Source organism: Astyanax mexicanus, chromosome 2, assembly GCF_023375975.1.
Source record: "Astyanax mexicanus isolate ESR-SI-001 chromosome 2, AstMex3_surface, whole genome shotgun sequence".
Classification (NCBI taxonomy): domain Eukaryota; kingdom Metazoa; phylum Chordata; class Actinopteri; order Characiformes; family Acestrorhamphidae; genus Astyanax; species Astyanax mexicanus.
In genome coordinates, this window is record NC_064409.1 from 47,853,837 (window position 1) to 47,869,770 (window position 15,934).

The 15,934-nt window shown below is 40.2% G+C and overlaps 1 protein-coding gene across 4 annotated transcripts; it reads right to left on the reverse strand.

Moving 5' to 3' along the window:
- Window positions 1-2,106: 2,106 nt before the first annotated feature.
- prdm11 (PR domain containing 11) lies at window positions 2,107-15,930 on the reverse strand. Of its 4 annotated transcripts, none has more exons than XM_022672377.2 (8): window positions 15,731-15,930; window positions 14,392-14,516; window positions 13,541-13,638; window positions 13,167-13,426; window positions 11,723-11,790; window positions 11,439-11,626; window positions 9,514-10,092; window positions 2,107-8,627 (listed from the first exon to the last, which is right to left on the reverse strand). In XM_022672377.2, exons 2-8 carry the CDS (start codon window positions 14,454-14,456, stop codon window positions 6,469-6,471), a joined length of 3,417 nt encoding a protein of 1,138 aa, XP_022528098.2. In that variant the 5' UTR covers window positions 14,457-14,516; window positions 15,731-15,930; the 3' UTR covers window positions 2,107-6,468. The 4 variants fall into 4 exon arrangements, with proteins under 4 accessions (XP_022528098.2, XP_007235218.3, XP_007235219.3 ...); XM_007235156.4 differs by having other exon boundaries at window positions 2,107-8,630; XM_007235157.4 differs by lacking the exon at window positions 9,514-10,092 and having other exon boundaries at window positions 2,107-8,630; window positions 15,731-15,929.
- Between the last annotated feature and the right edge of the window lie 4 nt (window positions 15,931-15,934).

Below are 15,934 nucleotides of genomic sequence, written 5' to 3' on the forward strand. Positions count from 1 at the left end.
AATTTCACATTAAGAATTGAGATCACAATTAATATCTTAAATGATATTTAAGATGTGTTTTTTTTAAGCCAATAAACCATAAATAGCATTAACTCTAATTTTATGATCACATTGCATTTTTCTGCCTCAAGATATTTAACTTCTGAAATATGGTGAATTTTAGAGAGTATGTATATTATTATTTTGTTCATGTGTCTTCTACAGTTGTGTTTATTTTCCTTTTTACTGTGTTATTAATTTATGATAAAAGTGGTTTTGTTTAATTTAACTCACTGATTGCAATATTTTGAACAGAAGCGTATATGATTTTGTTCTCTTTAGAGCACACAGTGTAGCCTACACAACGGTGTCAGGCAGGCTCATAGTCTGAAAACATTACAGCGTCTTAATATAAGCTATTCAACACTGCCTATACTGAACACTGACAAAATAGATACAGTATAAACAATGTTTTATATGAGTACATGGCAACGACTGCTCACAGGGAATAAGAAAGTATTCAGACGTCTTGGGCTGCAGCTGGGGGTGACAATAAGGCCGCTGTATCAGATTTTCCATAGGCTTGCTGCAGCAGACATTCAGGCACTTAGCTGTGCTGTTTGTTTTCTTCAATGTGTCCCTTATAACTGCTGGTCCAGCAAAGACACTATATACTGTTGTTATTCTGACTGTAAAAAAACTGTGTTGTTGAGCTGAGAACGCTTGTTTGTGTTTCCTTGAATGTCTCTGAAGTGGGTCAGCTGACATAAATCTTACTTTGTTAATTTGATTTAATTCTCTTCCTCTCTTTTATGCATCACAAAACAAAATGTCAATAGCAGTATAATAAGTTCCCAGCATGCTGTTTGACAGTGTGACAGTGACATGTTATTTGTCCCATTGCCAGGCAGCGGTCTGCAGCAGAGGCAGGGGAGAGATGAACAATGAGGTCACGGTTTGACTCCAACAAAGAGCACTTGATATTTTTTCCTCTGTGCTTCCATAGTTTCAATTCATTTTAGGCCACACCAGGTCATAGAAGAAAGTCTTTAATTTTGTTGTGTCATTTAGATTATTTACAGTCTCTGTTTGCTTAAGACAAGTAGTTCAGTGGACTAGCAGGGTGAAAAAAATCACAGAAAAACTTTACTGAATACCTGCCATCCTTTGCTTGCCTCTCTGCACTGGATAAATTTAAGATTTGGACTGAATTTGGCATTACATGGTATGGCACCTAGCTATATATCTTAAATGCATTGTTCTGCTCCCTGCACTCTTCTTAGTCATTGTGTTCCTCAAATTAGTTGCATTTAGCTGTTTCACATTCATGGCACATTCAAGTTTAAGCATAATCAGACAGCTTCTGCTATTGTAGCTAAACTGTGTTCTTCTTCCACATTATAAAAACTGATTGCATTCCTCTTCACAAAACTGTTTCAGTTTAGCAATATTCTTGGGATATCTGGTGTGAATCGCTCTCTTGAGGTCATGCCACAGCATCTCAATCGGGTTGAGGTCAGGACTCTCCAGAATTTTCTTCTGCTGAAGCCATTTGGTTGTTGATTTACTTCTAGGTTTTGGGTAGTTGTCCTGTTGCATCATCCATCCTCTGTTGAGCTAAAGTTGCCAGAAAGTTTTTCTGTAAAATGTCTTGGTTAACTTGGGAATTCATTTTTTCGTTGATGACGGAATCCGTCCAGGCCCTGAGGCAAAAAAGCAGCCCCAAATCATGATGCCCCTCCACGGCATGATTCACATCCAGGAATGCTTCTTAAAAACAGCAAACTCAAAACAATCTCATCACATTCTGGCTCCAATCAGTTCTTAGAAAAGTCATTAGCCTAGGGGTACACATACATTTTCCACCCTGGCCTGCACTGTGAATGTTAACATGTGTTCAAAAAAACCATGCCAACATATATATTTTTTGTGGTATTAGTCTAAGCAGACTGTGTTTTTCTATTATTGTGACTTAGATGAAGATCAGAACACATTTAATGAGCAATTTATGCAGAAATCCAAGTAATCCCAAACGGTTCACATACTTTTTCTTGCAACTGTAGGTACCTGTAAAATGGATTAGATTAAAGTATGATTGTTTTAAAAGTCAAACACATCAGACCAAAATAAAATACAAAAGCTTTATTTAAAACCAATATATGTGGAATATATATATTTATATAATTGAGCTTACATTTTTGAGTGGATTTATGCAGTACATAACCACCATCTCCAGCTATATAATCCTTAAATTCACACATTGTTTATAGCTATGTATTTTCCAGTGTTACAATGTATTCATGCAGACGCTAAGTGTGCGGTGTGTATAGAGCTGTGTAAATGTTGCTGACACGACACACTCACATAAAGTAATATAACAAAATACATCATGTATATCATTCACACTGATTCACTTGAATACAAAGTTCAAATCAGAAACGTTTGTTCCTATGGAGCCTAAAGTGGTGCTCCCCCAAAATTAGACCAGCAAAATATCAACAGCATATAATGTGGCATGAATACAAAATACAGCTTTGATTATTGTGGATACTTTTACAAAAATGTAAAATTATACAAAAGTATGAGTTTTGATCTGGAATTTGCATTTTGGTACACAATATCATAAAAAAAAACAGAAAAAAGCTATAGCAGTGATGACCTTAGGATTGATTTTGGCTCATGTTACAGGAATTGCGAGGGAGAGACAGACAGACAGACAGATAGACAAACAGACATTATGTGAGAGAAAGAAACACTGGAGAGAAGTGTCTGTGGGAGACAGAGAAAAAAAGACAGACTAATGGAAAAGGCGTGTGTGAGGGAAAGACATTTACAGAGAAGGTGAGAGAGTGACAGAGACAAAGACAGGCAGCTATTGTCAAAATGTCTTGGCTGCTCAAGGTAGTAAGGGTCCTTGGTAGGACAGGACTATCCTATGAAGACAAATGGGACAATCTAATGAAGCTTTGTGTTAATGTCATAAAATGCTATTTTCCTGTTCCTCTTTTTGTTGTAAATGCACAGAGAATTATGGGTAACCGAGGGACATAAATGCATCAGTTGCATCTTCCTAACTGCTCTCGTCAGCTGCATTTCTTGACTGTATATAAAGTATCCTTCAGTTTGGAACAGCCTTTCATACATACAGCCGAAGAAATGCAGTCCACCTCGGCTGCAGGAAAGACAGATTGACAGACAGCGAGTGTTTTTATAACAAATTTATAGAGATTGTAAGATAAAGAGAGAAAGACAGATTGACAGAGAAAGCATGTATATTCGAGAGTGAAATGAGAATTGAGAGAAGGAGAGAGAGACAGATTGCAAGAGCACATGTGTAACAGCATGACAGTCTGCAGGTGTAAATACAATGTAGTATATTTGTGCCAAAACAAACAATTAAAAAAAAATCCCAATAACCATTTATCAACAATAAAGATGAAAGTCCACTATTACATGTGGTTAAAAAACACAGCTTAAGCACTGTATGTTTAAAAATGAAAAAGGCGTATGAAAGGACAGACCTCAGTATGAGGCAACAGTCTGTCCAACAATCAGCAACACACCACAAAACAGAAAAAGGCTGGAATTCAATCAGCACAGTGTAGTGCTACTGAGAGAACAGAACCGTTCCACTAATCAAAACCTAGATCTCAAAACAAGGAATGCTGTTGAGCCCTTCCAATGAATAACCACATATTGATTATTTCTCCTTTTTGGGGGAAAAGATTAATTTGTTTTACTATTATAAGTATTTTTAAACTCCTTAATCAATGATGAAATATAAGTCTAAATAAAGCACAATTAAGCTTTATATATGGAAAAAAAATTTCATCCAAAAGCAAGAGGTTTGGATATATGGTTAATTGTTAAAAGTGCTCAAATTCAGAAAAATGAATTGCTACAAAAATCACCACAGCAGACAATATGCAGTATGCAGCTAATGCATCATATGGAAGTATAACGATTTAGATTGGTCAAAGGAAGTACTTTCTAATAAAATCTGGACGGTGCAAGATCTTGCATTAAAGCTTTTTTTAAGTCGTCTGTTTTGTTCCCACTCAAATCAGGAAGGGGACGAACAAAAAGCAAAAGACTTGTCTGCAGCCATGAGCGAGCGCATGCAAGAGATTACACAGTTTTGAAAAACCAACAACATTATAAAGTAAAGACAGGCTGTCTCAATCATTTATACAAATTCTTACAAGAGTTACAGCATAAAACATTATTCTTTGCAAATATAAAAGCCTCAACTATTTGTCAGAACTATACACATACATATTCATTTTTTTGCAGAAAACATGCTAAATTACTGCATCAAATTTTTTACACAAAGTTAAGACAAATTTGTGTACAATTAATAGAATTTCAACCACACGTACTGCATAGGGCTATTTTCTGTTTAAGTGCCTTTTAAGGTTAAAGATATCACAGGACGCTTTTTTAAAGTAATTGTGATAAAAATATTGATACAAAGGTTCTACCACCCTTTATTTCTACTCATATTAATTGCTGTTTCAGGAGAAACTTTGGCAATCAGGGTTAAGACTTCTTTAGCAGCATCACAACAACAACAAAAAAAAAAATCTGCTCATTTCATTTGGGCCACATAAAGCAGGTAAATACACTACAAGGACAAAAATATAAGGACACACCACTTTTTAGAAAAATCAAGCACCTGGTCATGCAGTCTGCCTTTACAAACATTAGTGAAAGAGTGGGTTTTTCTAAAAAGCTTTACAGAATTCCAGTGTGGTACTGTAACAGAAGCAGCCCCTGCAACAATCAGCCAGAGAAGCTTCATCCTTCCTAGACTGTATTTATACTGAAGTTCTGTGAACAGTCTGATGGAGGAGACTGGATTTGGTGGATGCCAGGAGAATGTTGCCTGACTGCACTGTGGCAACTTTAAAGCTTGGCGGAGGAGGGATGAGGCTATAGGGTGTTTTTTGGGGGGTTGGCCTTAAACCCTTAATGTTTCCGCATATTAGGACATGTTGGGCAACTGTATTCTTCCTATTTAGCGGAAAGCTCAATAAAGATATGATTGGTTCTGTGTTGAAGAATTTACTTGCCCACACAGCCCTGACCTCAAACACATCAAACACCTTTGGAATAAACTAGAAATCAATATTACAAACCAGAACCAACTAATGCTTATGGATTTAGAATACGATTTAATTAAAGCTCCTGATGGTTTATACTGTTGGTGTCCCAGTACTTTTGTCTAGGTAGTGTATATTACATGGGCTCCATAAACAAAAAGATAGAATCCCTGTAAATATTATTTTTAACTATCTAAATAACATCAAATCCACAGTATTCCTCACTGGAGTATAAAAGTATTCTAACTCCTTAGCGTAAATAAAGTAACAACACAGTTCATAAATGTATAATAACACATTGCACATAGTATAAATGGCATTTAGTGGAAAGCTGAAAAGGTACACTGTAAAATGATACAGTACCACAAACTCCATGTTATATTGAGTTAAAAGCGTAATGGTATTCAAGCGTAAAATCACGTCTTCAAAATGTTTGTTCTTGCTGTATTAAAAGTCTGTTGGAGAATGTTTTGTTTGGAATCTCCCAATGGCAATTTATTACTACTAGTACACTGACACTGCAGGGAAAGAAAGAGAACATCCGAACAACAGATTTAAAACTGATGAGAATAAGGCATTTGCATTTTGCATATTGCATTTTCAACCATTTTCAAGATTTGACTTAAACTGCATCGTGCAGGCATATGATTGCATAATGCATTATGGCACATCCATAAGTCATCAAAAGGATTTTGCTCAAGCAAAAAAGAGACATAAATAAACACCACATCACTGAATTACTGAAGTTTTACACTTAATTTAAAGAGTAAAGTATTTCAATTCTGCTTTTAAAAAGTGTCGAAAAAGTAAATAATATGGCAAAATAATGAATCTCTTTCTATGTAAATTAATGATTTATAGCATTTAAAACATGCTACAACAATCAAGAGCCTTGCAAATGTGTTTATACTTATCATGTATTACAGAGTGATTTAAAGAAACTCATATTCATTATTTCGAAAGGCTAAAATTGAAAAAGAAATGTCAAAACATTTGTGGTTTCTCTTTTTAAGATAAACAGAACAGGCTTAACTGTGCATATTCACGCAAAATATTGTAACCAGGCGCTCTAAAGTTTACAACTGAAAATGGTGAGAGCTCCAGAAAAGGTAGAAAAAAAAACATCAAACAAGTGCTTTCTTTTTCTTTGGAGCATCACATGAAATAACAAGACATTCCAGAATAATCATAGGTGTGCAAGTGCCATTGCTCTGCAAAGGCTTTCCTACTATTCTTGTAGGTTGAATTAAGTATAGCTAACTAGGACATTGTAGCAGCAGGGCCAATGTCATATTGGCCAATCACATAATAGCCCCTGATCAGCTCTCGCCCACTGAGATGGCTTTTCTTTTGGAATATTATTGGCTGAAGAGCAGGCTCTGATCAATCAAATATCAGGATAAAATTCTGAATTCACATCCATTGTGTGCAACACAGGCTTTTGTTCGGTGTTTGACATTCTGGCCAGCACTTCCGTGGAAAGTGTGTAGCTGTTCCCTGACTTCTCCTCAAACCAGCTGTCCAATGGCCTCTTGCCATCAAAGTTGGCAATAGGGGGGCCATTAACAGCCAGGGTGAGCAGGTCATTCATTTGCTCCAAAGTGAGCCTGGAGCGGTTGTTCCTCCGGACTTTTTGTAAAGACCCTCGTCCTTTGTCACTACAGGCAGCTGACGTTGGCAGGACCCTGACCAGCTGCAGGATTTGGTTGAGCAATGGAAAGCGCTGTTTATATCTGCAGATATGACTCATCACTTCCTTAAAGCCATTCATGCTGTAATAGTCAGTCTTGAGATCCCTCCATTCTCCTACCAGGCTTCCTCGTACATCAATTCGGTCCTGGCTAAGCTCACGCACTGGCGAGGGAATCGTCTCCAGATGGTCAAAGATCAGCAAGATCTCTTCCTCCCCAAAGGTTCTGAGGTCATCCCTGTTGAGTGGCCAAGATGTCAGATCAAGAACCCTGCAAGCCTGCACAATGGAGTGACTGCACTGGTCAATGCGTTGTGCTAGAATGCCCTGGCTCTTTTGGCAGATCTTTTCCCGAATGGACTGGAACTTGGATTCAGCCACTCGCAGGTTCTTCAGGTCTACACCATTGAAGCTCTCGCGAAAGTTTTCCTCAAACTCTTGCAAGTACTCTCCTGGAGAATCAACCAGCTGGCCGATCTCCTGAATGGCCTCCTCGATCTTGGCATCCACTTGGGACACTAAAAGATAGTCTCCTTGAAAGATGAAGGCAAGGCGTGACAGGACAGCAATGATGTCCAAGAGGAAATATATGAGCTTGACGGATTGGTAGTCCATAAGAAACTGCAGAAGAGACAAAGCAATGGCTGATGCATCTCCTCTCTGAGTCTGGTTGCTGATGCTCTTAAGATGGGTGACCACTTCCAGGTAGTCCTTGATGAGGGCGTTTAGGACATTAGGCTCCCCAATGATCCAACGAATTGCTCTTATATCCCCAAGGAACTCGGTCTCCTCTGACAAAGTAGGTGCTGTTGTCCTCAACTCTGCCATCATGCGAGGGGAATATCTGTAGAAGCTCAGCAACTGCTTCAAGTTGTTCTCCAAATCATCTAAACATGAAAGTTCCTTCCCACATATGGCATCGAGTATCTCCAAATGGGGACGATGGATCATCACTGGTAGACACAAGACAAAGGGAATGATCTTCCGTACGGTTATGTAGAGGTTTGCTCTGAGGTTAGAGGAGATGTTAGACCCATCTACTGCCAAACCAACCACAAGCATGTCCTGAAACCTCAAGCCTAGGACACCAAAGGCACGGTCAACAGCCTGGAGATAGCCATCTACATTGCCTCCACCCAACCTCTGCAAAGAGAGAAACTCAGTCGCAGGTGGACCCTCTGCTGTTAGGAACTGCACGTAAACTGCAACAGTATCTGCGAGTAAATCATCATTCTGTCCATCCATGATTACACCAAGGAAAGGTGAGAGACGGATCTTTTCTGCCAAGTCCTCGTTAAATGCCCGAGAAATGTGGTGGATGAGAATTTGACAGTCGCTCTCATTCATGTACTGATCGACTACTTTCAGCTCACACTTCTTCAGCAGCTCGGCCAAGGGTCGAAGGTCTGAGAATGGCCGTCCTTCAACTGCAAGATGGTAGGCAGCATTGAAGAGCGTCATCATATTCCGACACATTTCCTCTGTCTTCTCAGGATGCATGCGCAGCTTGTACAATTGCAGACACTTCTTGTGCAGGTTGCTCTGACTGTGGAGCTTAATGGTATGAATCTTGAACTGTTTGGAGCCAATGATGAAAGCGGACGTTCTTGAGGACTGGACGGTGTACTGGCGACACACATGGCACCACATCTCGTTTAATGTCGGAGAGTAACGTAGGAACCAGAACTTCTTTAACCACTCTTGCTTGAAGCGGCGGATCCTCCTGCCCGGACCAACAGATAGTTTGGAAGTGTCATCGGTAGCTACCATCATGTCAGCAGCTATGGACTCGTCTGCGGAGTCAACATCCTGGTCATCTTCTTCCAACACGACTGGGATAGGTGTCATGGCCTCCACTGCTGCAAGAGAACAGACACAATGTTTTACTTTCCAGAAATCTCAAACTTACAAAAAAGTTATCTTACAATATATTAACATCTAGTTGGCTTCAGTGCAATGTTAAACGTTAAAGACAAAAACTCACAGCTTCCACAAATATCCTGGACATTAACTGAAAATAAACAGCAAATCTCAGCAAACAGAAAATGCTAAATCTGCTGCACATTTTTGTCCCTTTTTGGTTTTGTAAATACATTTTATTTTCCATTAGCACCAAAGACAAGCTGGTTGATAACCAGGCAGCAAAACAAGAACACATACTTTATTTTGTTCAGTTTTTTTAATAAGAGCATTAAGGTCACAGTTCAACAGACAAATACAACCAGAACTATGATAGAAACATGATTATTTATCAAAAATAAAACAAGACTAGATATATGGATGGCATTAAGGACTGAATTATATATCTACAATGAGTCAACACAGAATCTAGGCCTGGGAACGTGGCATATGCCATTGTGAGCATATACACTTGTCCGTTCATGTGTTTAGATCGCTCAGCAGGGGCAGGAAGGTGGGGCACAAGACTCACTGAACCAATCACAGCTGCTGCTGTATGCTTTACATTTCTGGGCAGGTGCATGTCAGGCTATGCCATTGGCTACAGTGTAGCTATGCGCTACAGCACAGGGTACACTATATAAATTAGAGTATGCGTTATAGCCTATGGTACTACAACATCGAGTACACACTACAGCATAGGTTATGCACTAGGTATTTGGTATGCATAGGCTACAATGTAAAATTGACATAGAAACAATTATTGGCCCTAAGGTGTCTGTACAAATCTGAGACAGCATGACATCACTCCACAGCAGAGTTCTCGCCCAGTAGCAAACCTACCTCTAATTTCATCACTGGGCAGAGGCTCAGATGGTGCCAATATCTCAGCCTGCTCTTGCTGTTTAAAGCGGAGTAGCTCTGCCTCCAGTTCACGTATCCGTCTCTTTAGTCTCACACAGTTTGGGCAGAAAGATGTTGACGGGCCATCATTAGTCACAGCAGGCTCTTCCTCTGCTTCCTCCATTTTGACATATCGCTCATCAAGGCAACCCTCTAGCTGCTCCACAGGGGCCAGTCCAGCGGAAACAACAACCACTTTATTTTCAGTTTGGCAAAATAATGACTCCGCTACATGGTGCGAAAACGACCCGGACTGGTTAAAGGCATTGCTGACTTGTGATCTTGATCTTGGTAATGACAAAGTGCTGTTCAGTGGATTGTCTTGCTTTTGGCTTGCTTCCAGTGATGCCTCTAGGACATCTTTGAATATGAGATCAATCTTCTTTTTCTTGGGTTGCGGTTGGCTGTCTGGCTCATCACTCCCGTGCTTGCTGAGGGTTCTTCTTCCATGTAAAGCTGAGCGGAGAATTGGGCCTTGAGTTTCTTCGTGGTGATGAGTGTGATCTTCTAATTTTGACCCTGCAAAATCAAAATGTAAGGTATAAGAGAGATCGGGAGGATGCACTTCCAAATCAAAATGTTGAAGACAATAATATAAAAGAATAAAAAAAGCACATGAGGCAATATTACTATAAAGAACAAAACCTATTGTACTTACCTGAACAACCACTGGAGATAAACGTTCAGGAGAAGTTCCTCTGTGATCATTTATTTGTTGACAAAGCTTGTAAAGCTCACTTTACAACCACCTACAATTTCTAGATTTGACTTAAAAAATAATGTTTGTTCTTATTTTAATCATGCTACTAGGGCAAATACAGTCATTTTTCAAGTGTGCATGCAACCCAGAAACCTTTGCACTGTATTTTGAATTTTTTTTTTTGCAATAGTAACTTTCAGTTTAAAAAGTTGCGTCACCGAAAGATAGAGCTTGTTTTTATCTCTCGCTTTTCTTTATCCCTCACTGTTCTCATGTTAATTTTGGGGGGGATTTGTATCTCTTCAAAAAGGTGTCAGGGGCAGCAGCAATAAATTATGGGACAGGAAGCTAGCAAGCATGCTACAAATATTTGTTATGCTTGTTATGAAGAACACGGCCTTGAAACAGTGAAACTACTCAATAACTATCGTAATATAGTGGTTATCAGTTTTAATGAGGAAAATACTTTGGTTTCTTTGGTCGCTTGTGTAGCGATCTTACCAGTGATTACTTATGATTTCTTATAGCCCTGCATTTGGAATGTGCCTTTGAACAATCTGGGTTTGAAGGTGCAAATACCCCTACCCCTTTAGCCTAACAATAATCGGGACACACTACCACTAGGTGTGAACGCACAAAACACAGAGATAGGGCTAAGTGGTAGGGCCAAGGGGTGAAATAGGACTGGAAAAACACACATGCCACATTTGAATTGTACTGCTTAAAATACTACAGGTTGTATTAGCTACCCTAGATGGACCAAACAGTACCTTGCACAAATTAAATGAAAAGAAACCTGGGAAAACTTTACTTTTGATGATGTTTTGGATTTCAGTCAAGGAACATTTTCTGAATTCACCTACAGCAAGGCCAATACTGCTCACATTTATTTACATTGGAAGATAAATAAGGGCTGACTAGTATTGAACAGTGAATTTCTATGTTGTTCATGAAGAAACAGGCTCATCTGTTGCACTGAATAAGGCAATGCTGAAAGTCTCAGAACCCCTGATATAATGATTTCTTTGAGTCCAAGAACAAATTCCAATATGTCTTCGTGGTGAATCAATATGTGGGTGCATCAACAGCTCAATTCTGCAGTAAACATTTTTTGAGCTCCATGTATGAAATAATGTTTAGCAGCAAATACAACCAGGTATCTCACCTGTCTCCAGATTGCGGTCGATACTGTCCTGGGATACACTCTGCAGTCGTTTCATATAGTCATCACTGTACCACACACGAAGCCTCTCTCTCATCTTAAGTCTGCGGCACACGCGAAAGTAAATGTGTTCACCATGCTGGAATGCACTCAGGTTTCTCTCACTCTCTTCTGAAGACATCCGAATGTATCTAAAAAAAAAAAGAAGAGATACACATGGAGTTAGCTTTTCTTAAATGTGGATAATTGTGTAAAAACTGGTCCAGGGATTGACAGGGATCTTATACCTCATCCAATTTGCTCTAGTTTCATCGCAGCCATCAATAGATTTGTAGGTGTTGTCCTCATTAACAATCTAAAACAAACAAAGCAGAACCGAAAATGTCTCATAAAGGAATTTTATAGGCAATTTTATAGGTTTTACTGCATTGTAAAACCACTTCAGATGGTCCAGAACGCAGCAGCACACCTGGTCTTCAACCAGCTAAAACGGGCACATGTCACGCCCTACACATTGAGCTCCACTGGCTCCCCTAAAGGCTTACTCAAGGCTCCTCAAGTGAATGTCGCCTCGTTTTGCCAAACATAAGCACAAAGCAATCCAGACTGTTCTCATACCTAGTTAATTCTACTACCAGAGCAGGAGCATCCATCGCTATTTTTAATAAACTCTTGAAGACAGAGCTCTTTAAAGATCACATACTCTCTTAACACCTCTACCAATGTAACAACTTCTTACCTCATTTTCTTCTTCCCCTCCTTTCCTTCTCTATCCTACTACATCCTTTGGCCTCCTTTAGGCCCTGTAAATTTTTTTTTGCCTTGAAACTTACATCTACTCATGGATTGTACATCATTATATCATAACATAATGTAATGTAAACATTATAGGTTAAAGGACCACTATGTAACTAATTTCAGTAGTAAATTATAAAATGATCAGGATGTATCATCAGATATTAAGGAAACCTGCTGAGTGAAAGCACTGGCAGCTCTTGTCAGCAGGGCTTCAGCAGTATGTTCCTATTTTAAGTGTGCAGGCCATCCCGGAGTTTTGTGTCAGTTTTGTCTTCTGACTCCTCCTGCTGCTCCACCCAGCGAGGTTGCCAGCACGTAACACTACACTACAGCAATCGGCGCTGCAGCAAAGGAGCTTAGCTAGTAGGGCTGGTTCAGTTAAACCTCAGCTGCTACACAGCTTAAAAAGCCTCAGTCTCAAAAAAGCTCAGTGACCAAAGAAGGAATATAACAAGAGTGAATATTGGCAGTGAGTTTAAACGGTGGAGACTTAGAGCTCAAAAAGACGACAAGACCGACCCAGAGCTGCTACTTTTCTCCTGAACAGCTAAGCTAACTGGCTTGCTAACTCAGTCAGGTACTTTGTCACAACCACTAGATGTGCATACTAGGGACAAGCTGTCTCTCACGCGGGGCTCACTCGCTGAGCGCGGGGCTCACGCATGTTAGAAGAGTTTAGAATTGCTGTATTTCTCCTCTCGCTCGTAATCTAAGTTATCTGCCTCTCCTAGTCTTAACTTTATGTAGATTGTGTAGATTCAGCCTGCTGAATTTGGCAACTTGAGTAACCTTCGTGACTGGGGAGGGGTGGGTGGAGCAGACTACGCTCTGTGGTGTTTTGAAATTGGACTGCTGTAGCCATTTCACATGCTCGCTCTCAGGTCTTACATAATGCACCTTTAAATAAAAAAATAATAATAATAACCAACAAACCATCCACGAGTGCGTCCCTGACTGTTTGTCCTGAGCGATCAGTTGGCCTTGGTAAGGACCAAAGAGTGCTCCCCTTGGGATGTTCTCATCCATGCAGCAAACATCCACCTCCTGGCCCTTCTTAATGATTTCAATGCCTGAAGGGACAGTGAGAGCTGCACGATCAGGCACACCCAGTGAAACGGGAGTATCAGGTACAAACACAGGGGGACCGTGGATAGGGCATTCCTTCAGGAAAGGCTCCTTACATTCTTCACAGACTACAAGAAGAACACAATGACACAGGTAAATCATTATTAATCAAAGTTTAATAAGTAAGTAACATTCTATTAAATTGACAGTCTTCTATATTGATTTGTGGACTGAATACTTACACCAGAAGTCAACATTTTGTTGTCCAACTTTGGCACAGCGCTCATGGTTGACTTTAAGTTTCTTGTTTGGCTCTTCAGAAGAACTCTCATTGATGACTCTGAAAAATGACACTTTCAGTCAGTTATAAATAAAGTGTTCTGACATGAAAGGGGATACTGCAGTTCTGTTTACTTACTGTTTTACAATGCCCTTGGTTTATTACTATGGTCCAATGATTGTAGTAAACATCCCGAAACCCAAGCCACCACAGATCTAGCACCTCTGGTATGATGTGTGGCCCTTTGTATGTTTCAGTGACAAAATAACCAAATACTCATCTTTTTTTCTCCAGTGTCTTAAGTTTAACAGTTGGTTGTCCCTGTGCTAAAACGGAATCAGTTTAAAATGTTATTTCTTTGATATCATATATATTACACATGGTTAACATCAAGTGATTGACAGCCTAGACTGTAACAGTAATCTTAAGGAGCTTTTGGTAGTAATCTGTGTTGTAAACATTTTTTTTTTACTGTAGTTGCTTTGATTTGTCACAAACCAAGTAGTAGCTTTGTGTTTGGGCCAAACAGAGGAAACAGGGCTGAGCTCTGTTAATGTAATTTAATGTAACTGTAAATTGTTTCATAATAAAATGCATGAACTGCTGTTTTACAGTTGAAACACTGTACTCCTACTGGAGAAACTGGGTATCCAGTGGAAACATCATCTTTGCTTCTGGCCCTTTAAGCTGCACTATACACTTAATCAAGGGGGTCTAAGATGCTTGTGGACAAAGGGGGCAGGTCTACCAAGTAGAATTATTATTTAAATGTATTAATATAGTAATTGATCAGAAGTAAGCATGATATCATACCCTGTTCTGCAGTCTGGCTCAGTTTCTGTGCATGGCTCAGTCTGAAAGGTGGCAGAGTCTGCCATGGTCAGTGCAGGGAGGAGGGCGAGTCCCTGTGTGCCTCTTTTCACGCAAACATATTACAGCTGAGGAGAGAGAATATGAAAAGCACTAAGGGCAATGGGACAAATTGCATTTTACTTTGAAAGTGTCATTGGATTCAACAGAACCTTCTCTTGAACTGAGTCACCACCAAACTGAACTTAAAAAAAATATCTAATCTATGAAAGACTTTCTAATGAAAGTAGAATATAAGGGTCACTCAAGAGTTTGTGGTACATTTCACATCACCTACAATCTTTATTAGATCTGATTTGAAAAATAATACATCAACTGACACAATTTATACACACAGGGTGGACAGTTTTGGCAAAATTGGTTCTGTTTCTAAGATACATTTTTCTAAAATTATTTGTAATTACCTTGATTTTTGTCAGGACAGGAAGTAATTTAACCTTGTGTGAGCTAATTATGGAGACAATATGAGAAATATAAACCAAAATTAATATTATTCATTTATAAACATTCAACAAGTGCCTTCAGTCCCTTGGAAATAAAATGGCATAAATGTTGTAATGTCACTGATGTTAAAGGTGATTTTCTTAAAGGGGTAGAGTTATCCCAAGACAACAGGGTGGGCAGGGAATTCTCAGTTTTTCCTGTATACTATATTGTGATAATGAGTTCATCCAGAGTATATCTGGAAAGTTTATGTTTTGTTGATACTGATCCACACTGCACTTTTACCACAGCAGATCTGACTGAATCTGATTCGACTCATTGCGGCCGCAGTGACTGAGAATGATTCAGTCTGAATCAGTCCGAAGGAGTCGGTTCAGTAAATGAGCGGACTCCTCAGGGTGATTTATATGTGTTTACAGCGGGAGTTCAGAGTGACCGCTGCGGTTCTCTCAGCACCGACCAATCAGCGCGCGCGCTCACTCGCTGTTTGCGTTAGTGGAGCTCGCGCGGGATTGGCGGAGAACGGCGTCGCTCATGGTCCGCTCGCGCCACGAGAGAGAGAGAGAGAGAGAGAGAGAGAGAGAGAACAACAACAAACAGGGCAGTGACGACGATCCAGAAAAACAGCTAAACTTCACATTTCACTACACTGTAACTCCTGCGCGGGGACCCTGCGGAGACCCCGGGCCGGGGGTCGCGTGTAGCGGCTGTGTCTCCGCGGGGCAAAGCGTGGAGGCCGCCCCGCCACCGCGGCTCCGCTGCGCAGGCGACTGGCAATTTGCCTACCTCTTTCGGAAGCCATGTTCACTGGCCACAGTGGCTACTGAGACAAACTCACCTTGTGCAGAAACGCGGTCCGCTCAGGGCGCTCCGCCCGGCTGCCTACACTCCAGCCGCGGCTTCAGCCCCCGCGCGGCGGGCGCCGGGGCTCCGGAGGAGCGGATCAGCGGCACTAGTCCCGGGCGATGTAAAGTTTATCATCGCAAACATTTATAAGGAGTCAGCTGCTTCTCTCAGCTTTGACCACCATCTTTTTTATTAC

Excerpts from the sequence above, each read along its gene's own strand:
- prdm11 (XM_007235156.4), bottom strand. The coding sequence starts at position 14,456 with ATGGCAGACTCTGCCACCTTTCAGACTGAGCCATGCACAGAAACTGAG. Across the intron at positions 11,791-13,166 it reads CAGGGACGCACTCGTGGATG|ATTGTTAATGAGGACAACAC; the intron begins GTTTGTTGGTTA and ends TGTTTGTTTTAG. Across the intron at positions 11,627-11,722 it reads ACTAGAGCAAATTGGATGAG|ATACATTCGGATGTCTTCAG; the intron begins GTATAAGATCCC and ends TTTTTTTTTTAG.